Consider the following 26,863-nt stretch of genomic DNA (forward strand, 5'->3'; position numbering starts at 1 on the left):
TAGGTAGGTGAAGGAGAGCCCAACCTGTCACCCCTGACAGCCAACACCCCTGACAGTCCGAAGGTGAGGCATCCAGCCCTAAAAGTCAGGCTTTCTGCCTGGTTCTGTAGCCTTTTAATTTTCAATGTTATTGATCAATACACTCACTGTTAAAATCACTAAATCACAAAGTCATTAAAATCCATTGGATCAGAAAGTGGCCAATAAAATTTGAGACCATATATTTCAATATCCAAAAGCAGTGAAAAGAGTGACAAGATGGTTTGTTAATCTATAGCTAAAAACTTTACATATTCTTTTTTCAAAACAGTTTTAAATGTTTATTAAACACACACACACACACACACACACACACACTTTGGCCAACTGAAAACGGCCATTCTTCATATTTCCAAGGCCTTTCTCCAAAGAGTTTCAAATTGCTGTTATTTCCTACATGAATGCCACCGGAGATGTAGAAATCCATAGGTCAAGGTCAACCCAAATTAGCCCCCTTGGCTCATGTCTAATTATAACTGAGATATCTTTAAACCTGGTCAAGGCGAAAACAAAACTGAGGTGAAAAATGCTTCTGAACTCTGCTCACTAACTCATAGTTTTGATCTCTTCCTCATATCCCAAACTTGAATGGAAAGGTTTAGTCCACATTCTCCCCGTGGCGTGCTGAGACCACACTAAACACAGTGTGGCAATTGAAGTCACCTTCCTAAAAAGAAAGATGTTATGTTTTGAACAATGCCAAGTAAACTGTCAACACTCAAAAAATAAATTACAGTAATAAGAACAGGTAGGAGGTAGTTCAGGGAGAAACAAGTGGAATGTCTAAACAGCTAAGAAGCTGATTTATGAGAGATGATTAAGAGAAAAATGAGTACCTTGGTCAAAGGGTACTAAGGAGGGTGATGGAGTAACTGTTCACGCTATTTGAAAGGATTAAACATGTTGAAAAATAAAAGCATTTTTACTCATCAAGTTGGATAGCAATGATAATCACTATAGAGCTTAGCTTTGTTTAGTGCAGTTTTCAAAATACATCTCACATAAGACAGTTATTTCTAATAGAAGAATGTTATGTTTTATATTTTACCAGGAAAGATGAAGAAGTCTGGCCCGGCAAGGAGAAATAACCCTGAAAGATGGCACCACATGAGCCCTTGAGTCAGAAGCAAGTGCCCTCAATCCTACGCTGTTGTTCTCTGTGTGGCTTTTGGAAAACTCTCATTTTTTTGATTTGTTTTAACTGTAGAGTATGGAAGCAATTGAATGAAGGAGATTTTTCTTCCCTTTGTAAATGAATATGCATACATATGATTATGATTCAAAGTATGCAATGTTTTTTTGAATATTAAATTATGTGGAGTTGGACGTAGATTTTAGCTGTTGAATGATAAACTATCCCAACAACATGACACTAAGCACTCACTAGCAGCATTCCAACTCTTTAGTAATGAAGACGAGCAGAAGTTCTTAGTGAATCTCTTTGATTAAATATAGATATGTTCTTAAGGAAAAGCATTATTCAACAATATTTGTGGAGCTAGACTATTATTTGGGGGTATTGGAATATCAAAGCTATCATTTAAAGTGATTTATTACATGGTAGAAAGCATACTATACTTTGCATAATTTATCTACTGCTACTTTCATAAACTAAAAATGTTCTATTTTTGTCTTCATTTCACAGGTTAAAAAAACTTAGATGAGACTGTATTTTCTCTTTTTTCTCACTATCGTACTTTTTAAATTATCACTTAGTCCCCTTATACCTCCTCTCCCCCTGCAATCACCCCACCGCTGTCCATGCCCCTGAGTCCCTTTTCCCTTTTGCTCCGTATCCGTCCTCAAACTCCCTCACCCCCTTTGCTGTCATCCAGCTTTCTATCTTGAGTCTATTTTGCTTGTTAGTTCAGTTTGCTCATTAGATCCCACATCTGAGTGAAACCATGTGGTATTTGTCTTTCTCTGACTGGCTTATTTCACTAACCATAATGTTCTCCAGGTCCATCCATGCTGCCACAAAGGGTAAAACTTTCTTATGGCTGAGTAGTATTCCTCCGTATAAATGTCTCATAGTCGTTTTATCCACTCATCTACTCATTGACACTTGGGTTGCTTGCATATCTTGGTGATTGTAAATAATGGTGTAAAGAACACAGAGGTGTTTATGTTCTTTTTAGTGCTTTGAGTTTGTTTGGATATATTCCCAGAAGTGTGATCACTGGGTCAAAAAGGAGATCGATTTTTAATTTTTTGAGGTATCTCCATACTGCTTTCCACAGTTGCTGCACCAATCTGCATTTCCACCAACAAAATATTGGTACAAAGGGCTCCCCTTTGTCCACATCCTCACCAGCACTTGTTTATTGATTTATTGATGATAGTCCTTCTGACAGGTATGAGATGGTGTCTCATCATGGTTTTAATTTGCATTTCTCTGATGATTGGTGACATGGAGCCTCTTTTCATACATCTATTGTCCATCTGGATGTCCTCTTTAGAGAAGTGTTTATCCAGGTCCTTTGTCTATATTTTAATTGGGTTGTTCTTTTGTTGTTGAGCTTTATAAGTTCTTTATAAATGTTGGATATTAACACCTTATCAGATATATATGCTCTCTCATTCTACGGGTTATTTTTATTTTGTTGATTTTTCCTTTGCTGTGCAAAGACTGCTTAATTTGACGGGGTCTCAATTGTTTATTTATTTATTTATTTTAGTTTCCCTTCCTGGGGAGATATAGCTGAAAAAATATTGCTATAAGCAATGTCTGAGATTTTACTTCTTATATTTTGTCCATAATGTGTTATGGTTTCAGGTCTAAAATTTAAGTCATTAATCCATTTTTAATTTATTCTTGGGTGTGATGTGAGAAAGTGGTCTAGTTTCATTTTTCTGCACATATCTGTCCAATTTTCCCATTACCATTTATTGAATAAATTATTTTAGCCCATTGTCTGTGTTTACATCCTTTGTCAAATATTAATTGACTATAAAAGTGTAGATTCATTTCTGGGCTCTCTTTTCTCTTCCATTGATTTATGTGTCTATTTTTAGGCCAGTACCTTATTGTTTTAATTACTGTAGCCTTATAATATAGTTTAATATTAGATAGCATGATTCCTCCAACTTTGTGCTTTTTAAGGTTGCTGTTGCTATGCAGGGCCTTTTGGGGCTCCACGTAAATTTTTGAAATATTTGTTCTAGTTCTGTGAAATACATCATTGGAATCTTGATAGGAATTGCGTTGAATCTGTAGATTGCTTTATGTAGTATAGATATTTCAATGAAATTCATTTTTCCTACCCATGAACATGGCATGTGCCTCTACATATTTATATCTTACTCAGTTTCTTTCTTCTGTGTTTTACAATTTTCCAAGTACAGGTCTTTGGTTATTACATCTTTGGTTAAGTGTATCCCTAGGTATTTTATTCTTTTTGAACCAACTGTGAATGAGATTGTTTTACTAACTGATTTCTGGATATATATTTTTATGTCCTGCTACTTTGCTGAATTGGTTTATCAGCTCTAGTAGCTTCTTGGTGGAATCCTTGGAGATCTCTATGTACAGTATCATGTCTGCTGCGAATAGAGACAGCTTTGCTTCTTCCTTCCCAATTTGGATGCCTTTGGATGCCTTTGCCCCATGGCTGGGACTAGGACTTCCAGTACTATGTTGAATAAGAGAGGTGAAAGGAGACATTACTGTGTTCTTCCCTGTTGTTATATTCTTAAATGAAGAAATTCCAGACACATCTCTATTTTAAAGAAATTATTTCAAAAACACAAAAAATAGCCCTACAATCTCTTGCAATATATTGTTAATGACAATATTCTCATGACATCATTAACTAGTTAATAATGCTCCATATAATTAAAGTACAGAGTCACATTTGTCTTAAATTCTAGCCCTATTCTGTTTTGCAGCTTGGGAAACATCTTAAATAAAAGCACCTAGCTAGTTCCAGAAAGTCTACTATAAGTTCTGTCACATAAAATACGATATATATTTTCTTGGAAAGTAATGCATCAGACTAGCAAGTTCATTACAATTCTTTTACATTGTCTATAACTGATATAAAATCCTGAAAACAAACCTTAAGAAAAAATTGAGAGCTAGTTGTTTAAACGCATCGTTAATATTAATTTTGTTATTCTCATTTAACAGCTTTATTTTCTTCTCTCCTTATAGATGTATGCACCTGAAAACTGATACTGAACTATGACAACAAGCTAAGGTTTCGGGGGAGACACCTGATACGTTCCCTGGCTGGTGTGAAGGTGAAACAGCACCCTGCTTCTCCACAGGAACAGTGCTCTTTCTTCCACTGTCACCTAATCTTCAGAACCGGAGTGAGAGGTGGACACAAAGCTGTACTCCCCTGAGGTCCTCTCAGGAGCCACCCTGCACTTCCACAGCCTTTCAGGACTCTCTGCTCTGAAATGTTCTTGGAAAGTGTGTGTGAGTCCTGAGGAGCTGATGAGGCATCTATAATATGAAAGCCATATATACACACGCACACATATATAACATATGATATATATATATATATTTTATAAAACATATGCAACATTAGATATTATATAAATATGTGTTTTATAGCCACAATTAAATTTTTCATTACCAAGATTGTATAGCCTGTATGCCTGTTTAGGAATATAAAAGAAGGATTCGTAAAATGTTCACTAACTATAAGCAGAAGAATGGTTTTTATGTACATTTAAAAAAGGCAATGGAAATGAAAAAGCAATACAAACACAGTAACAACAGTTTACAAAACTTGTTTTAGAAATTTGTAATAGACAGTAGCTGAAGGATTTCAGAATTTTTATGAGAACTTTCTGCATATTTACACTGTGACCTTATTTATAATAGCACATAAAGTCATATTCCACAATGCCTTGCACTCAGTTATCCTGTAGTTTCACATTTTATGTTAGAGGGAGGAAATAATTTCAAATATGGTCTCTCTTACCCTATAATAAAAGGCTGACTCTCAACATTTCAAATCCTCTCTGTCCCCCAGGAAGTCCTGCCACCCCCACTCCCACCAACTTTGGCTCTGACGATTTAGGCTGCCCTTTATTCTTTCTCTTCCGCAAAAGCAGTTAACACCCTTGTCTTTAGAATTATCACACAGATTTAATAATTCTTACTTCTCTTTTTTTCTAGATGGACAAAACTCCTTGGTCAGGAATCACATTTTTTCATCTTTGTACCTCAATATCTAACAAAATTCCTGGCCCATAGGAAGATCTGACTACGTGTTTATAAAATGAAAAGAAATATGAGTGAAGAAATTTTGGTCCTGAGACAGAAAGCAACTCCTGAAAACTCACATCATTATAGAGTAGCATATCTAGGAATAGAAACCATCTTTCACAGCTTATTTTATGATTATTATAATAATTTCTATAATAATTAATTTCTTCATTCCTTCAAAATACATTAAGCACTCACTAAGGATACAAAAGTGAACAAAAACGGAGAATAATTAATTGTTAATATTCCAGAGAGGGGCCATAAGTTTACCTTCTAAATCAGCACTTCTAACATGGTAGCCATGAGCCAACTGAGGGTTTTTAAAATTTAAATTAGTTAAAATGAAATACAATTAAAATCAGTCCCGTTCATAATCTAACTTGAACGTTTCAAGAGTTCCATAGCCACATGTGGGTAGTAGATAACATATATTAGGCAATCAAATTTAAAGAACATTCATATCATCACAGAAAGCTCTATAGAACAGCACCATTCTAATAAAAACTGAGTAACAGTTAAAAATCAAATACAAAAAGTAAATTTTACATATGTTTAATAGGTATGTAGTGCTATCGAGCTGCGGTTTTTCTTTGCATTCTCCATAATGAATAATGAAGTTAACCATCTTGTCATATGCTTAGGAATAAAACAAGGTGAATAAAAGTTCTAAGTAAGCATACCAAAGGAAAAAAAACTAAACAGCAGTGGTAAGTGCTACACAAGGAAAAATAATGCAAGAAAGGAAGACAGAATTTTGTTAATTTGATATTTAAATGGAAGCATACTGTGTTCATGGATTAGATGAACTGATATCATCAAAATGTTCATACTACCTAAAGCAATTTACAAATTCAACACAATCCCTATTAAAATATCAATGACATACTTCACAGATGTAGAATAAACAATTCAAAAATTTATATGGAACCACAAATGACTCTGAAAAGCCTTATTACTGTTGAGAAAGAAGAACAAAGTAGGAGGGATCACAATACCTGATTTCCACCTACATTACAAGGCCACAGTAATCAAAGTAGCTTGGAACAGGCATAAGACCAAACACATAGATCAATGGAATAGAACAGAGAGCCCAGAGGTAAACCTGTGTCTTTGTGGTTAATTAATATTTGACAAAGGGCACAGGAGCATAAAATGGAGTAAAAATAGCCTCTTCAACAAATGGTGTTGGAAGATCTGGACTGGAACATGCAAAATAATGAAACTTGGCCACCAACTTACACCATACACAAAAATAAACTCAAGATGAATAAAACACTTAAATATAACTTGTGATACCATGAAAGTCCTAAAGGAGAACATAGGCAGGAAAATCTCAGGCATTCCATGCAGCAACATTTTCACCAATATCTCCCCTAGGACAAAGGACATAAAGAAAAGAATAAACAAATGGGATTTCATCAAATAAAAAGTCTCTTCAGGGCTAAAGAAAACATTAGCAAAATAAAAAGGGAACCAACTATATGGGAAAATATATTTGCCAATGATACCTTGGACAAGGGTTGATCTCCAGTATATAGAAAATTCACATGACTCCCCTCTGGGAAAACAAACAACCAAATTAAAAAGTGGGCAAAAGACCTGAACAGACACTTCTCCAGGGAGGACAGGCCAAGGATCCAGAGACATATGAAAGGATACTCAGCATCACTAGCCATCAGAGAGACGCAAATTAAAACCACAATGAGATACCACTTCACATAATTCAGAGTGACTATTATAAATAAATCAACAAATAACAAGTGCTGGTGAGGCTGTGGAGAAAATGGAACCCTAGCACACTATTGGTGGGAATGCAGACTGGTGTCGTCACTGTGGAAACCAGTATGGAATTTCCTCAAAAAACTAAATATGGAATTGCCTTTTGACATGCAATTCCACTGCTGGGACTATACCCTAAGAATTCTAAAATACCAATTCAAAAGAACTTATACACCGCAATGTCTATAGCACCGTAATTCACGATAGCTAAGTGCTGGAAACAGCCTCGGTGCCCATCATTGAGTGAGTGGAACAAAAAACTATTGTATGTTTACATGATGGAATACTACACAGTAGAAAGAAAGGAGGAACTACTAGCCTTTGCAACAGTATGGATAGAACTGGAGAGCATTATGCTGAGTGAAATAAGTCAGGTGGTGAAAGACAAATACCATATGATCTCACCTATAAGTAGAACCTAAACAACAAGACAAGCAAGCAAGCAAAATATAACCAGAGACATGGAAATAAAGAACAAACTGACAGTAACCAGAGGGGAGGAAAGAGGGGACTAACAGGGCAAAGAAGTGGAAGGGTCATCAAGGAACGTGGATAAAGGACACTTGAAGAAAGACAATGGAGTGGGGAGGACTGAATGTGGAAGGTGGGGATGGGTAGGGGAGGGGAGAGTAACAGGGAGAAAGTGGGGACAACTGTAATTAAACAAAAATTAAAAAATAAAATAAATTAGATAAAATAGCTCTGGAAGACCTCTCTGGGAAAGTGAATTTTGGGGGAAGACCTGAAAGAAGTATAAGCACAGAGGTAGCCATTTACAAATTCAAGGGCATATCATTTTAGATAAAGAAAAGAATAGGTAAATCTGAGAGATGAAAACATGGCTGACATGTTCTAAGAATAGTGGGTGGACATTGTAACTAGGACAGCATCAGAAAAAGGGTGAACGGTATTCAGGAAGTCATAGCGGGCAGTAGATACTCAGAGTAGAATGGGATTCCTTGGGTAGTTTGTACAGCGGACAAGGCTGGATGTAGGTTACAAAAGAATCTCATTGCTACCCATATCCAGAAACAGGAAAACCAAATCATAGGCTACAGGGCTATTGTGGACTATAAAAATAGTGCTTTAAACAAGGTAATGGCAGCAGAGGTTTTGAGAAGTCATTAGATGTTGGATTTACTTAGAAGATAGAACCAAAGATGTGCTAATAGGAATTAAGGGAAAAAAGAGGCAAATCGAGGAGAGCCACAAACTTTTTCAGCTTAATCAACAGATTTGGGGAGAATATCAGGAGGTCAATTGTATTTTATTTTTAAATCTTTATTATACTTTTACATTAACTTTTAGTCATCTACGCCCCTTTCCCCCCAGCAATCACCACACTCTTGCTCATGTCCATGAGTCCTTTTTCTTTAGGAGGCCAATTTTAGACAGGTTAAGTTAAAGATGCTTATTAGGCATTTGAGTGGAAATGTAGAAAGGAGATTTATATGCAGGTCTAGAGTTCAGGAGAGACTGAAACTGGAGACAGAAATGTGAGAAGCATCCACTTGTAAATAATAGCTCAAGTCATGAGAAAGTGTGAGTCACCTATGGATCCAGTACATATGGAAAAGAGAAAACAAAATCCAAGAGCAATCCAATGTTGACAGTCTAAAGAAGAAACATGAAAAATAAATATTAAAATGCTATGGCTAATAGCCTAAAAAACACAAGTGTGCTCTTTTACAAGTAAAATTAAGAAACTGTTAATGAAAGAGAGAGTGACCTAAGACTATATCAAATGTTGCTAAAAGGTCCAGTATGATGAGGACTGAGGAGGACTAAAAGGTCCAGTATGGTGACAACTAAACTGATAACAGAAGTCTAGAGAGACCTTATAAACAGCAATTTCATATGAGTGATTGGAACAAAAATCCAACTGGAACGGGAGTAAAAAATGGAAAGAGAGAAATTAAACATAATTAATATAGCAACACTTTTGAGAAGTTTTGCCTAAAAGGATGGAAATACAGTTGTCGCAGACAGGAAATACGGCTCTGGAGAATTTTTCTTTGTCTTCTTTCCAAGTTGGGAGATATTATGTGTATTATGAGAATGATCATGTTGTAATGGAAACTATTGCTTTTGAAGGAAAGAGAAGCAAAAATTTCATCTGTCGTAATGTCCTCCAAAAGGTGTGCGGGAAGATAAAAGGCAGTAGTAAGGGGGTTGCCCTTAGCTGGAATGGAGACAGCACTGAGAGAGGGTGAAGGATATAGGCTCAGAGGTCAAAGGTGAGAAAATGTGGTAGTTGATACCTGTGGCAGTTCTGATTACTTCAACTTTCTAAATGAAGCAAGAACTGAAGTTATCACCCGAGATAAATGAAAGAGGAAACAACAGTGGATTCTGTGAATGATGACTCAGTGAAAAATAATCATCTCATAGAAAGGGAGGGAGACTGGGGTAGGGCAACAGAATATACAGCATGGTTACCAGGTAGCTGGAAGGCCTACTTGAGATTACAGATCATAAATTTAAAAAGCCCAGTTAACCCTGCAGCACATATTCCTTCAGTTATATTTGGCTGTGCAGAGGTAGGTACCGAACAGGAGAGAGCTAGCCTCAATCAGCTCCGGTTCATCAGTCTGTACAGGAACATTAAGGGACACAGGAACAGGAGTGGTGGGTATGTGAGTTGAAATGGTATGAAAAGAAGTGATAATTATTGAGTCTGGCAGTTAGGTAAGGGGGGTAAAGATGGCACGAGGGAAGCAGTGATGTGATAATTGGCAGTATCAGTAGATGCATAGTACCAGTGGGGTTGAAGGGTTAGTAGAGTTTAGTAAAGTTAGTAGAGTTGTGGTATGGAGGAAAATGGGCTGGAAGACAGGATCTAGTGATGAAGAGTAAGCTATTAAAAAGTTGAGATTATGAAGGGTTTGAAGTTGTTGGTAATGATGTTTAGACACAAATGCGGGAATTAGGGTCTCCCTGATGAGAAATTGGATAGTAATGATGATGACAATGATGATGATGATGACAATGATGACAATTTCATGCATTACCTTTGTTATTACAATAGAATATCTGAATTAGAGTCCGTAATTCCTTTCCATTCTATAGAGAAATCACTAAAGCTTAGAGAGGATAGCTAATATGCTTAAGGAAATATTGGAAACAAGAAATTACTAGGACTACCTGACTTCATATATATACTTTCTTTCCTCTATTTTATTTAAGTGACAAGAAATTCACACTATCATGACTGGTTCTTTTTAATAATAGAAAGATATATATTTTTAAAGATTTTATTGATTTATTTTTAGAGAGGGGAAGGAAAAGAGAGAGAGGAAGAGAAACATCAATGTGTGGTTGTTTCTCGTGTGCCCACTGCTAGGGACCTGGCTTGCAACCCAGGCATGTGTCCTGACTGGGAATAGAACCTGTGACCCTTTGGTTCACAGCCCGTACTCAGTGCACTGAGCTACACCATCCAGGGCAGAAAGATATGCTCTTATTAACATAAGAACTAGTTATGTGTTCACAAGACTATATATCCTATTTCAAGAAAACAGACCAAATTTATGAAAGTGTGCTACAAGAAAAAGAAAATATGACCTAATAAATTTTACTCAACTAAAACACATAAATAGCAATAATATAAGAAAATTCCAAACTAGGAAAAATCTATTGTCCTTCCAATTCTGTGCTCTTTTAACAGTGATGCCATAAATAGGTTTGATGAAATATCCAGCTGTTGTACATTAGCCCAACCTGGAGACTAGGAAAGAAAAGGAGAAGGAATAGTGGTAAGAAATTGTTATATAATTAAAATATAAGAGTGAACGGAAATATGAGTCTGGTTTCTAATATTTCCTTGAAAGCTTAACATGATATTTCATTGTTAGTAAATTCATAATTCAACAATCTACAATAAGAATGAATTGATAAAGAACATACTAAATGCCCTTGTTTCTATCTATATTTATATCTATCATTCATAAATTTATAAAAACTTTGTTTTGTTAAAAATTTGGTTTAATTCTCTTTTATTGGGATCATAAATTCTATTGGGTTATCATTTGCCTATAGTATAAAATTGATCTTTTCAGGCTTCCCTCTGGCCCTACATTTCCTTCTCTCTCACTGCAACTGCAACACTGTGCAATTAAGCTAACACATCCATTCATATAATCCACACATTTCAAAACTTCATACTATTTTATTATACCTTTTCTTAGACTTGGTATTTCTACTCTGTAAAAAGGAAAATCCGATTTGTCTTTCTTAATGGAAGAGGTATTCTTTATTTCAAAAGCAAACACAAACTCACAAACTGTGTTTCTAATCAATTTCTCTTCTCTGTTTTGAATTTTCACTGGCTTCATTATGTTATTGCATTTGGTGCTCATTTTGTACACAGATTGTATTAAAATCTCTTTAAAATGCACAGCCATTCCCAGCTAAAGCAGATAAAGCACAATGGTTTCTCTGAAATGACAATGGATTTTGCAAGTCACGTAACCCCATGTCAGATAGCTTTTCTCAGCCATTGCATTAAAAAGACAAGAAATGAGGGGGGAAACCTAAAAGATACATTAAACATAGACTAAAAGTTAAAACATCAAATTTAGAAAATTTCTAGAAGAAAAACAGGCAAAATATCATCTAGACATTCTGGTGGACCTTTCCTTTTCATTTCTATAATTTTTCAGGTTGAAATCTAAGGCAAAGCTGCCATTGTCAAATGATATTTTTCCTTCTTAATCCATTTTTCCTAGTTTCCACACTGGAGATGCTGTTCAGGCCTTTGGACAATTTTGAGTTTTCAAAAACAGCTTACATAAGCTCAATGCCAGAGGATGACCTTAGCATACGCAGGGAAGGTGGTTAGTATGTTTGCCCAGAAAACTCACTGTTCTTTCATTCTTTTTGTTTTTAATTAGGGGAGTGTTTGTACATACACATAAAAAGAAACACAGACATTTTATTTATACTACACTGAAGCAGGGATGTATTAAGTAACAGGACAGCATGACTCAGCTACTAAGTGGCAGTGCTGGAGTCTCAACACAGCCACGTCCAAGTCCATAACCTAAACCAATGGTCCAGTAGGTTGTGCTACCTCTACAAAGGGGAAGGACACACAAAAAGGCTACTTTTGTTTACTAGGAATTTAGTTTTAAAAAACATCAGTTTTTCATCTTAACAAGAATTTTCACTAGTGCCCACCATCATGCACTTCAAAGTAATAGGTGAAACAGACTGCCAGTAGCAAATGAAACACCTCTTAGAAAAAATATAATAAATGATTACAGTTGGAGGGTCAGGAATAGTATGTATCATTGAAGGTAAAACAGGTAGTTTAATTTCAGCCTTATTCAAGTCATTCTATGGTAAATAAATGTTTGTGACTTAGCCACAGAAGCAAAAATCATTGTCTGAAACCAAACAGAAATTCAGATTCTTTGTAAGATACTTTTCTATGTCACTATTATTGACTTTCTGAGGAAGAATGAATGCCAAAAATATAGGAAACAAAAAACATGTCTATTTTCAAGTCTTTTTCTTCATAAGTACATACTTTTTTCAAATCTATATATAATAATTATGTATTCTATATGTATTACATATAACACAATAACAACTGCCTCACTCATTTTATCTAAGAGAATAAAATTAGTCAACAAGACAAAAATAGAGTTACACAAATACGACTTTAAAATACACAGTGAATAAAAATGTCTTCTTTTTTCCCTGTGAGTGTATTTTGCAATGTGCATAGTGTACACAGGCCAGGATGTTCTGTCAGTGAAGGCAGTTTCACAAGTTCTCTCGAATTGCCTCGAACTTTCAGTTCAGTTGGGTTTGAAATGACACGGGAGCCAGCTTTACAGAGTAGGGGTTATGCTGCCCTTGGAATGTTTTTTCCAGCTCTAAGACATATCGTGTTTAATTTAAGGAACAGCTCTGAGTAATATTTCTGACACAATGTAAAGGTATTTAATACCATTTCTTGATAGGAGCAGTGTTCATGAGAAAGGCTTTAGTTCATTTTATCAGAGAGGTCTCATTGAACTTGCTTTTCTTTGTCTGCAAAGGCAAAACTAACTCCACCTAGATGTGTTCCGTGCACTCTGAAGTAATCATGAAATACTCCTTGTATCCAAGAAGCATTTGGAAGGTTAATGACAACCTCGAAGTGCTCCAGGGCACTCCAGATGAGGTTATTAAATTTTAACTCTTTTCATATTTCTGATAGAGGGGAAAAACAAAGTCTGCCCCACACAACAGGGCCAAAGACTATCTGGAGGTTTTCAAAAGTTTCTCAATCTCTAGATTTATGGGAACTATTTGGAAAATGATAGAAGTCTGCAACCCTGAGACAGATCTCTGTTTTAAAAACACTCTCCATGGCCCAGTTCTTGCCCAAAAGTCAAATAAGCAACCATCTGTTATTTGCACCACATGGGTTTCACAAATGTCATTTCTACAGCACACACCATTTCATTTTCCCACTAGCGTTACAACAGCTTACACCAGCTCAGGAATAATCTCAAACATTTTTAACTTACAATATGATTTCTTTTCTCTTAATTAAAAGAACTAAAATGATGCTTTCATGATTTTGGTCTACAGCTGATTTTTATGCTTCTATCTCAATCAATCTAATCATAGACACGAATATGGCATTATCTGGTAGAAGTTTGGAAAATTTAAAAGTAATTCCCAATCACTTATGCATACCCAATATCTTTTCCTTTTGTTCTCCACCAAGATTTCACTTATGTTCTTATTTACAGATATGTTGTACTCATCATCTGAAGAAAACAGGTGAGCCTAAAATATTTCAGGGCTCTAGTTACTAGATTTATTCCTTTTCAGACTTCCACAACTGCACATTAATTCTGGGGGTGCTGGAAAAATTTAAAGGTTGCTTCTGTATGGCCTTTCATACAAATCTCTAGTCTAATCATTAACTGAATGAGCGGTGAAGCCAAAACAAACCAACATGACACTATAGTCATCTGACACTCCCAGAGTGTGCCAATCCCATTTTCATCAGGACAATGCGCGGCTATGGAGCACCACGGAGCACCAGTCTTCAAAAACCTATTAATGCTTCCAAGAAGCTTTCCAACGTGTTGCACTCTGTGCCCTGCTAGTGACCAGAAAGATTCTAAGTGTAACTATGAATACTTCCGTAGTGTGAGAAAGCTGTATTCCTTTAGTAAGAACTTATAAAATCCAGGATGATAATCAGTATCTACCTACAGAAATGCCGATGTAAATTAGTTCTCTGGTTGTGCAGACTTATCCCACTCTGAGAAACAACAGATAAAACAAGTATAGTGAAAACACTGAGTAACTCCAAATCTTTTCATACAGCACAGGAAATGAAGTCTACTACCACAGAAAAAGTCTGCAGGTACGACTGATCCTCGTTACCTGTGGATTCTGTGTTTTAAATTGCTTATTTACTAAGATGTATTCATAACCTCCCCCAAATCAATACTTGTGTGTGGTGACTTTCCGGTCTTTTATGGAGATGTGCACAGTAGGAAAAACTGGAACCACCTGACATGTATGCCCCCACCCAAGGCCACACAAGGAGACATTCCACCTTCTTGTCTCAGTTCTTATACTATAAACGAGAGTCCACTTCTCTATTCAGTGCCACATTTTCCACATTTTTGTACTTTTTGTTGGTGATTTTTCTGTTTAAAATGGCCTTAAAGCCTAATGCCGAAGTGTTGGCTAGTGTTTCTAATCCATAAGAAGGCTGTGATAGCCTTTTGGAGAAAATGTACCATATACGCTACATAAGTTTTGTTCAGGCATGAGTTACCGTGCCATTTGCCATTAGTCCAATGTAAATGTATCAAAAATATATATTAAATAGGTGTCAAGACACCTTATTTAGATACAATACAACAATGTTATATATTGATCAGTTGAATAACGTGACCAGAGGCTTATAGAAACCTAACCCTGTATTTCCCCTAAGACCAGAAATTGTGTTCATTTATCCCATCCATAAAAATTTCATAGAACATTAATAATGCACATAAAGTGAATTAACTGCATTTTAATACATTTTGAATTATGAATATGCCCCTAAAATGGAACAAAATGGGGGAGGGAACTCAGGGCTGTGATCTTGGCACTCCAGCTGCCCATCCTGGGTCCTCCCCTGTGGTGTCTGTGTGGACATAAGGCATGTTTCCCAGGATCACCCCAGTGACCACACCTCTCCTCCTCTTGTGGTCGTGAGCTCACCTTCCCCTCCTTTGGCCACTAGAACGCTCTGTAACTCTCCCTATCGGTGCTTTCACTTATACCATTTCTTCTGCTTCAATTTTTCCCTTCTGTTTGATAAATACTGCATACTCATCATTTAGGTTCAGCTCAAAGAAACATTTCCTGATCACTCAGCTGTGAGATGTTTCATTGTAAATAGTTTCCTGGAAATCACTGTGTGTTTGAAACATATGTGTTTCACTCATATGTTTCATACCTGTAATTAAATAAAAATGAAAATATATCCTTCGTATCTTGTAAACACAGCCTGTGTCTGGTGGCCCGGGATGGTTTTCTGGGTGCCAAGCCAGTACTATACTGGGCACACTGTAGATGCTCAATGCCTATCTGTAGGATAAATAAGTGAATGAATGGGATTATATGAAGTTTCCTTCCCAGTTATGACACTGGATTACCTATGCGTCCCCACCTTTTATGGCCACAAACAAATATGTGAGCAATAATTGGGCAGAGCTAGAGTTTTTGCCACAGCCAGAAGCCTCACCTTAAGGTTAGCTCTATGAACCCCACATCTGCACATGTAATTCCAACCAGAGGGGTGCACAGGGCAATCACTCCACCAAAGTCACTACTGTTAGAATAAAGAAAGAAAGACATAGTCAAACGGTATTTCCACTTCTGACATGATCAAGGCCACGTGCCTCTGTGTTGGAGGGCAACTTGTTAAAGATGCATCACACCATCAGCAAGCAACCTGCTCCTTCCTGCCGGAAAGGTGCCACACAAGTTTCTTTGTCGTTCCATCAAGCTTAAGTCACTCACCACATGTGAAATACAAATTTTTATTTTTATGAAGTCCTTTTAAAACAGTTATTTAAAAAACCATTGCATGTTCTCAATCCTAATATACATGCTCTTTGAGGGTGTGTAGAGTGGTTTCTTCTTCTGAAAGTAATATTGGTAGAAGTAGTTTTCAAATCAACCAATATAGCGCAGGGAAGTATTTCATGCTAGACCTCCTTAGGACCCTTTTACAAACTTAACCCTACATATATCTATCATGCATCTATCCTATTTAAAGAAGAAAATACTCAATGAGGACTAATAGTAATTCACAGAGAATGAAGGAGGATCAAAGAAAACTACATGGATGCTGCCTATATTTGTCAGCTTGAGCTACGATAACAAAATGCACTGAATGTTTTAAATAACAAAATGTTTTTTCTCACAGTTGTGGAGGCTGGAAGTCCAAGACCAAGAAAGAGATCTTTCTCTCTCTTCCTCTTCTTATAAAGCTACCAATCTTATTGGAGTAGGACCCTACTCTTAGGATCTCACATTTACTCTTAATCACCTCCTATAAGCCCTATCTCCAAATACAGTGAGAATGGGAGCTAAGGTTTTAACATAAGAATTGAGGGAGAGGTAGGTACAACTCGGTCCATAGCACTGTCCAAACCACATTATAAAACTCACTGCATCACCATTTTCTCCTCTGTACCCTGTATGGTGATGGAAAAAATGAAATTAATTCTAAAAATGAGAAAAGGTAACATATAAATAAATAGATAGATAGATAGATAGATAGATAGCTCCCTCACTCATTGCTCCAGTAGACACACCATTGCTGTCACCCGTGGCCACACACCCACAGCCTGCTTCACAAATCCCATGACTTCAATCATGACACCACTTCTGTGCTGCTTTAGGATCATGGATTATCTGCAACCACCTCATCTGAACATTTCTATGGCACCTGTTTCTGCATATCACTAGTTTCTGAATCAAACCTGGCCTTACTTCACCAAGTTAATGGCTCCTGGGTGCCAGGTGCAAGGAATTCTGAGAAAGTGAATTTCTGGCTTTTTACCTGGAAAGCCAGGAAATCAGAAAGCTGGGGATCTTCCAAATATAGCAAAGACTTTTAAAGGTATACAATGCCCCCAAAGAATGACCAATGTCTACTTCACCACCTGAATAGTAGGAAGCATAAGGGAAATGTCACAGAAAATATGAGTAAAGACCACAGATTTTCTTTTAGAACTAATTATTGACCTATTTATTCCTTACTTTACCCTGTTTTTCCAAACCTAATTGGACAGGTAGCTCTAGTCAAACTTACTATTCATGTACCCAATCTGTGGTTTAATTCTATAATGGTTAATATCAAGATCAACAAAAACAATAGAAAATTTCATAAGCATGAAACTCAGTACTTCATATACATTGAAATTCTGATATTATAATTCCTGGCAATGGTCCTGAGCAATAGATACTACATGTGCATATACATATCTATGTTTTCCTTTTTCTGATTTCACAGATGGGGAAACCGAGGATCTAGGGTCAACCAGGTGGCCCAGACAACAGAGTGGCAAAGTCCACATTTCTTACGTTATTCTGGAGCTCATTATTTTAATGACAATGCTCTTTTGCTTCTCACTGGGCCATTAGACCATCAATAAAGCCTCCTGAGATCCCAGAAATTTCCATATCTGATCTCCACGTAAGAGGTCAACTCTTGCAAAGTTCAATGGAATCCTGTGGATGGCTACTAAGTACTACAATTCATGAAGCAATTAAGTTTCTAAATACAGTATGTGCATTCTGATGTATACCTAGTTAGCTACTTGGCTACAGAGGAATGAACTAAATGCAATGTTACCAGTGAGTGATTAATTCAAAAGTAACACATTGGTTTTATTTCGGGGGAAATCACATGCTAGTTTACTTTTTAGAAGTAGAGAAGGGAGCACTTGTTTAGTCCCTTCAAAACTGTCCTTCCTCTGGGAACAGTCATCCTTCTCTTGAGAACTGCTCCATTCCTGACCCAAATATATATAGTTCCACTCAGGTAGCCCTGTGTGGAACTATATACATTCATCCACTGCCTGCGAGGACAGATGCAAAGCAGACCAGATCCTAGCAATGTTTACAATCTGCCAAATGATTAACTTAGAGAAGAGGGTTAGTCTTTCTTGTGTCAAATTTGAGACTGAAACACGATACTGAGATGCTTATAGTTGTCTTCCCTGACTCAGAGGGAAGATATCAAAATAAATAAAGTTACCCCCTTCAACAAAGCAGAGGGGAGAAGAGCAAGAGCAATGTGATGGCCAAATAAAAGTCACTGGTGTGTGTCGACCTGGAAGACAGGGCACCTATGCTGCTCCTCCGGTCTATCTGCAGGAACATCTCTGTTTAGACCTGAGGAATTCTGAATAAGATCTCTGTTGTTTGGAATTAAAATGTATCTGCATAAAATATGTAATAATATAATAACACATTTTTAGAGGAATTTTAAGCCAAAAACCATAAAAGATCATCTTGCCAGGTCATATCATAAGTAGGGCTTTTTAAGTTGGTAAGTGAAATGTTCACTATCTAAAACATACATATAAAAAAGAATTTCCATATAGTTTTTTAAATGTTTTTCTGTTGAAATTAACATTTAGTAGTGCTCCAATATTATTTGGACTTGATTATCGGCCCTGTGTAGATAAAGTATCTCTTGGAAAAGTTTCACAGGCCTCAGTATACTTGCCAACTGCCCTTGACCCCTGTCTCCTTCCATCCCTGTCTTGAGAGGGACAAAAAGAACTTTAATCATAGAAAGTGCAAGGGCATGGTTTGATCCCTACTTCTGTGCCTTGAAGTACCTGCTTCTTACTTTTACTCCCATTAAAACTGTTGATGGTGATTTCTACTTACAGCACCTCTTCCATCTGAGTCACTGAAGGCTTCCTCTTCTCAGACAGAGATCCAAAGTAGAACATCTACAAATCTTCTTATGACATAATATATGCTAACTGACTAAGGGGCTCTCATAGCCTGTACTAGTCCCCACTTATAATTTACATAATGTATACTGTAGCTACACAAAAATCTAAGAAGCCTTCATGTTTGTATCGATCAGTATAACCTAGGTTGTTCTACACAGCACACTGCAGAAGTAAGAAAATAAATTATTTTCTTACTCATTCACAGCACAAGGTGGGCCAAGGCTCTTCCCCTTGCAGCCATGCCATGTGAAGTTAGGCTGCTGCAGGAGGTAAGAAGGAAACGGAAGATGCACACCAGCTGGAACTGCCTTGTCCAGGTGTCCAGGGTGACCTATATTGCTCCACTCATAGTTCATTCATCAGAACTGGTCACATGGCCTCAGACTAAGTAGAAAGAAGCTGCAAAATATGCAGGAGGCCATGGATGAATGGTGAGCATAATGGTTTCTGCCACAATGTACTATATTTCCTAGGACAACTTTAGCAATATCTATGTTCCTGGATGAAAAAAAATCTACCATGGTATAGGTATTAAAAGAACCCAGCCTGTTTGCACAGAATTGTCCAAGTGTACTGGACACTCTCTGGTTTTTATAAAGCTAAGATGAAAGCCTTCGGTGTCTCAAACACGGGAATGAAATAAACTTTTCAAATTTTATAGGACTTATTTTAATTTTAGTCTGCAAAATATCTACAGCATAAAGAAAAATAATACAATGAGTTTATTTAGACTTGAGAAAGAATAGAAAAATACACATTGTGTATTATAGTCATAAACTTCCTATGCCTAAAGCCTGTTGCTTTTTGGGCCTCCAGTAAAACAAGCCCACTAGTCTAAGGCTTGGTCCCCTGTGTAGAGCCGTTCATCACAAAACCACCACCCTTGTTGTAGCACAACTGGCAGTCACCACTCACATAACGCAGAGGAGTAAATTACCAAGGAGGTAAATTACCCTCTCCAAAATGGCTCACTCTTCCAAGTGGTAACAAATATCATCAGAAAAATAACATGAGGTACTCACAGACCCAAATTCAGTAACTGTAGCTAACTATGTATACATTATTTTTTGACAGAGGAAGAAATACAAAGATTGTACTAAAAGATAATCCTATGTAATCACTCTTCACGTGATTATGTCCATCTAAATCCTCATGTCCATCTAAAACAATATAGAAAGTTTAGATTCCAGTATGTTTTCCACCTCTACTTAGTGCTTTATTAATGGGGTGACCACTTTGCTTGGCCTATTGCTGAAATTCATCGGAACTCCTGGAGACCATATGGACAAGCAGATGGGCTGTGTAATTTACTGTCATTACGCTAAGGATGAAGTAAGGGATAAACATAATTTGCATTCTTTCCCAACCTTCTTGCATACCTTTTATTACTTTCATTTTTAATTCAGACATCAGAAGGGAAGATAATACCTTGCTACAAAGGCCCAGATGCCAACTAATTACTACAAGAAACTCCAGCCCTGACATCACAGGCCAGGCCTCTGAACACACTCCATCTTACCCAGTGACCCCTGCGTGGTGATTAATAGGTTGAGTGCTAAGCCCTAATGAGTATGTCAGATCTTAGATGTTCTCTAAGCAAACATAATTAGCAGCATCATATCAAACAGGGTATTTCAGTCACTTGGTGGAAAGATTCATATTTTATAGTAAATTATATGTCTTCTCACCTTATGGTCTTTGAATTTATTTTATAATCACCCACCTAAAAGGTCTCTACAAATAGAGGTCTTTGAAATATTAAAAGAAAATTTAAATGCTTTTAAATCAAGTATTAATTTTGTTGTACAACAGTAAATCCTTATGCCATGCAGAAATTGTTTTCAGAAATGCTCATTGAAATGCAAGTTTCTGGACTCTACCAACAGGAATTCTGATAAGTGGGGCTTGGGGTAAGATTCAGGATGATGCATTTTCAGCAAACTATCCATGATTCAGGAGCAGAAAATCTGTGGACCACACTTAAAAAAACACTGCTCCTTTAATAACAGGAACAATGTCTGTGTCCTGGACTAATTAAATCTACTGGACTTTTTGTTGTAAATAGTTATGTTTCTAACAAAATTATTTGCACTCACAGAGGAGGAATTGTTTTCGTATTGAAATTACAGTTTTACATGTGACAATCATGACTTGTTAAAAGATTAAAAACTCATTATCACGAGAAGACACAGATATTATTTCCAATAGAACATGTAAGTGTATGAGGTTTCCATTTAACAGTGGACGTGGCAGAGAGTAACTTTCCTATCCCGGTGACAGTGGACCTGGAATTGCTTTTTCCCATCTAAGGGAAAAGCCAAGAGTAGCAAAATTTCTGTAATTCCTGGCTTGTTTCTGTGGCCAGAGATGACACACAAAATGTCTGATGACTAAGGACCTTAAGCTAAATTCCAACTACTTACCTGGATCTCACCTAATTATTACCATCAATTACTACATACTAAATAATTTCATGTGTCTGGTCTAGCATCACTTTCTTAAAACAACCAGACACAAAATGTCTGTTAATCTTTAATGACATGTTTTATTCATCTATTAACCTAAACATCTGAGGTAGTTTTTTTTCCAAATTGATAACTATTTAACCAATCTACCATTTTCTTGATGAATTTAAAAGGGGTTCTTTTTGTACTTTTTAACATTTAAATGTTAATAGAAGAGAATGAATAAAATACAAAATCTACTTAGTGATAAATATATATAGGTATTTACTTATAAATTGATACTGAGATTTAATGCTTTGAGAAATCTATGTCTTCTTTTAGACCCAGCCAGGGAGTGGAAGGAAGGCTGTCACCTGACCACAGTAAGTCTGTAAGCACATTCTGCTTTCACTGAGCGGGGAATGAGTGTTGGGGTATCAAGCTCTGCCTGAGACTCACTGGAAACTACCCCACTTTGTCTCTTCTGTTAGGAAGCCTGCAATTCCCAGGAACCCCAGCCCCTGCCTCCAGGTAGGAGGGTATAAGAGTTCTAACCAGCAAAATGTGTGCAGAAATAACTTTTTTCCCCTTCCAGACCAGGCCCCTAAAATATCCCATTGACTTCCATGCTGTCTGAATGTGTCTGGTCTAGCATCACTTTCTTAAAACAACCAGACACAAAATGTCTGTTAATCTTTAATGACATGTTTTATTCATCTATTAACCTAAACATCTGAAGTAGTTTTTTTCATTCTTTGTCCAGCTGAATGGAGCAGCTTCGGGAACTACAAAGCCTTAAGTGATGGCACAGCCACTGGGTGAAACAGAGCTTGAGCTTGTATTGTTTGAGCAAAATAAACTTGCATTTTGTTAAGGCACTGGGATGTTGAGGTTGTTTGCTCAAATCTAACAGAGTCAATTAAAGCTTCACTGTACAAAGTCATACAGAATTTTTCCCTGACTGGTGTGGCTCAGTGGGTTTAGCATCATTCTGCAAATGGAAAGGTTGCTGGTTTGATTCCTGGTCAGGGTACATGCCAGGGTTCTGGGCCAGGTCCCCGAGTTGGGGGGTGCGCTAGAAGCAACCGATTGGTGTTTCTCTAGCACATCAATGTTTCTCTCCCTCTTTTCCTCCCTCCTGTCCCCTCTCTCTAAGTATAAATAAATATTTTTTTAAAAATAAAAAGTTATACAAATTCCTTTCTTGCTTATGAATTCATCAATTGTCTAATCAACAGATAATTATCAATATATAGGACCTGAATTCCAAATTTACGAGACATATTAATCCACTAGAGGAATAGTTTCAAGTGTATTTAAGAGGTGGGAGAAACTACGCATCTTAACACTAGCACATTTTGGAGCTCAGGACAAGATGACTTTGTCATCTTACGAATTGTTATTAAAGAACATCTGACCTACGAGATAGACGAAGAAAACCCAAAACACAATATCTACTACTTTTACAGTCATCAGAAATGGCACAGTTATCAACATTAAAGCAACTGTTCAAAGGAGAATCTCAGAAAGCGATTTAGGAGTAGAATTTTTTCCTCACCTGGGGGCATTATTTTCATCACTTTTTAGAAAGAGAGAAGGTCGGGGGGAGAGACACTGAAACATCCATGTGAGAGAGAAACATTGATTGACTGCCTCTAATAGCTCACCAACTGGGGATGGAGCCCACAACCTAGGTGTGTGCCCTGACAAGGACTCAAACCCAGGACCTTCCAGGTTATGGGACAACACTCCAACTGTCTGAGCCACACTAGCCAGGGCTAGAAGTAGTGTTTTTCCTAACATACCCAAATAGCATTTTGAAGATACCATTTGTTACTGGAATGGAAATGCATACATTAACCCAACAAAAAGGGTGAAAGAGATATATATTGAATTAATGTAAACTTGCTAGCATAAAGTGGAAAACATATACACACACAGGATTACTGGAGGATCAAATGTTTGTGTGGGTGTGCAACAGGCGATAGCCTAAAGAATACTTTTTATGTCACGAAACAAATGACCGTGGTGGGTGAAGCACCTGAGTTAGGTCTGCAGGAAGCCGACTCTAGATCTGGCTCTGTCGTTTTCTGCAGGCAAAGAGGGAGCCGTGAGAAAGGCAGAAGAGCACAGTGGCGAAATGTGTGGGGTCTCAATTTCTATCTGCCATTCATGAGCTATTTGGCTTGGAAGAACTATTTTTTCTATGTCCTCAGCTATAGAATGAAGAGAAGACAATATTTATTTTATAGATTATGAAGAGCATTACATCATGTGACACATTTCGAGAGGCTTTAGCTAAAAGTTAACACTAATAAATACTGGATATTTTTACTACTGATGTAGCTCCATCATTATTATCCTCACCTGGAAAGTGAGGAATTGAAGTAGATGATTTGTATGTGTTCTTTAAGCACTTACATTCTGAGTTTATTCTTGTCTCTTAAAGTCACATATGCAGTTGAAAAATAAAAACTCAAATATAAATATTTTAATTAATGACTTTAAAATTCTGTGAGACAGTTGGTGTACTGTTGATATTGATTGAAAGAAGAGAGGTGACATAAAAATGCACTGATAAATTTATATGTACATATATATATTTTTAACATTCAGAAATGATATGGTACTTTGATTTATTTATTATCCCTCCTGAGTCATACCCTCATTTAACATGAAATGTAACAAAATAATTGTCAGGCAACTGTTTTCATTTTAAAATGTCATATTTAATAAGTACTGCAGAGATAAGGAATTATTTCAATTGCACAAACCCAACTGAACCCAAAAGGACCATGGTAACACTCCGCCTTCATGGCTGAAGGTGAAGTACTTCCTAAGCTTATAGAACGCCAATGACCTGAGTTTCTTTCTTATTCAGAAGAAAGCATTTCTACTAACTGTAGCAATAGTAAAAGATGATCCTACCAGTATAGTATAGACCCCATTCCAAATTAAATGCAAAGTGCTTAGAAGTTCCAAAATTTAGTGAATCTTCATTTATGCAAAGAAATCCCAGTCCAACAATATTCTAGTGAGACTCAGAATGATGTGAGTAGTTTAAGACACTGAATCACTGAAATTATTAAAAACTCAGTTCTAATTATCCTTTTAATTGATTTGAAGTGACAATAACATGAAAACAGGGCTTTGATATACCAAGACACTACATGTGAAACATTGTGGTGTGGAGGAATTACTTTCTTAATCCAGAATTCTATTTACGGCAAAGAACCTTACCTCCTGCATACATAACAGCCAGCATGATGGATGATATCCATGCTATTTCACTGTAGGTCGTGTTGAATAAATGCTGGATTTCTTTGAAGAACACCGTGATGGCTTTGGGGAAGGCGTATGAAAATCCAATGCAGATGAAAGAGGCAACAACCACGACCCAGCCCCATCCTCCATCAGGAGGTGGATGCAGTGGTGCGCCACCTGCAGGTGGCGGCATTTCTGCTCTTCTGTTGGAAACTCAGGTAGCCTGCATAAAAGCAATGAAATAAAGCCTTAAACCATATTTTCCTTTTTATATATCACTCTTTATAGTCACTAAAACAGTACTTTCCAGTTATAACTACAACTATATAATGGTTCATGAATATTTTTAATACTCTTTTGCTTAGAAAGTTGTCAGAACATTTACCAAAAAAATTAAGTGAGGTATGTAACTTTGTTATGTGCTAGGACTTGAGAGCATTTAATTTGTTTATGGAAGCAAAAAGCACTGTAAGGGAAGTTAAGATTTCAGATCTCTACTGAGGTACCAGCCAAAAAAATAAAAGCTGCCTCAATCTGGTTTCTAATAATGAGGAAAATGGAGCCACCACCACTTAAAACATAATTATTTTTTAAATCCAAATGTTTGCATTTTTACACAAAGGTTAAAAGTGCTTATTTATTAAAGCTGATGAATTATAAAGAATTAAAGAGTACACACATTTTAGAATTTCACTTTTAATAACTGAGAGTCCTTAAAATATTTCAGTACAGATCTATTTTGTAAAACTATAAAATTAGAAATTGTGCGATTCTAATGAACTAAGTTTGTTTTAATGCACTTCTGAAATCGGCACTATTTTCTATCATTTTACGTATTTTTTGTAGCAGTAAAATTCTCTCAGTCAGATGGACGGTACGTTATTGTTTGTTAAAAGAAAGGTACTGTGTCTTCTGGATATGCCTAGGAACACCTACCTGCCAGCTTTATGGTGTAGAACGACCACTCTCCAGTGAAAGCAATAATCACACAGAATTTCATACAATTGATAATACGTTAAAATATCTTTGTTCCCTAACATCAATGTGCCTCTGTGTTCTGAAACTTTACTGAATTTATTGATTAGTTCCAATCATTTTTTGGTCAAGTCTTTAGGGTTTCTATAATGTAAGGTCATGTTATCTGCCACAGGGACAGCTTTGCTTCTTTCTCTCCATTTGGATGCCTTTTGTTTTCTTGTGCAAGTGCTCTGACTAGGACCCCCCAGCACTTAATCAGCATGTATTTGTCCTGATCTAGTCACTGATACATGCTGATGCCGTGAAAAGACGTGTGTCTTCCGTATATTTACAGTCTCCATTTCTGATCATTTGTTTTCTTAGAAATAACAAAAATCATCTATTTCGTGTGAAGTTAGGTTTCTCCTCGACTATCAGTTAACCTAGCAGGGTGGGTTTACAGCATGTGAGCATTGGAAATAATACTTTTAAGTAGCATAATACTTAAGAAAGAAAGAAAAAAAGAAACATTGTTCCTATTAGTCAAACAGGCCGAAAACAGCAATCTGAATCTGAATTTATATATTATTGAAGTTCGTTAATATATTTTAAAGTAGTCAACTTTTTTATCTCTTGAAAATATCTTTTTTAAAACCTAGAATACTGAGAAAATACCAAAAGGCATTTGAGTGGGTACTTAGTTTTTTTTTTATTTCCAAAGTATAAAATCAATGATGAGATTTAAAGTCCTCATTGTGCAATTTTTCTGCTTGTATCAAGAAAAAAATCTTTTGTTATTTATTCATGAGTTTAAACTATTGCAGTTTTTATTACAGTTCTTATAGTAAACACTTAAAAATACAAGGGGATAATCTATATTTAGTCATTTCAAAAGTCAAAAATAACATTTCTAAATAATTTTCAATATATATTTCAATAATTATATCAATGTGAATACTGAATTTACTGAAACATAATTGTGTTATAAATACTAATATTAAAATTTACTAATGAGATAGGTTAATGTTGAGATTTCCATTTTGCAGACAGAAATCTATGCTCACAGAGAAGTGAAGGGCCTTTAAAAAACCATTATAGGATTGAGTTACTTTTTTCTTTAATTCTCTTTCTATTTTTGTAGGGTTATTTTACATAATTCACCAGTT

At 36.4% G+C, this 26,863-nt stretch overlaps 1 protein-coding gene across 3 annotated transcripts in view; it reads right to left on the minus strand.

Annotated features, from left to right (window-relative positions):
- Positions 1-26,863, minus strand: part of SLC16A7 (solute carrier family 16 member 7) — a 166,957-nt gene that overhangs the window by 35,323 nt on the left and 104,771 nt on the right. For all 3 annotated transcript variants that reach the window (XM_037030137.1, XM_037030136.1, XM_037030138.1), the window contains exon 3: positions 24,717-24,963. In XM_037030137.1, the coding sequence (XP_036886032.1) occupies positions 24,717-24,933 (217 nt within the window). In that variant the 5' untranslated portion in view covers positions 24,934-24,963. The remainder of the gene's footprint in view (positions 1-24,716; positions 24,964-26,863) is intronic.

The sequence above is a fragment of the Sturnira hondurensis genome, unplaced genomic scaffold, assembly GCF_014824575.4.
Source record: "Sturnira hondurensis isolate 20B ecotype Veracruz unplaced genomic scaffold, ASM1482457v3 Scaffold0020601, whole genome shotgun sequence".
Classification (NCBI taxonomy): domain Eukaryota; kingdom Metazoa; phylum Chordata; class Mammalia; order Chiroptera; family Phyllostomidae; genus Sturnira; species Sturnira hondurensis.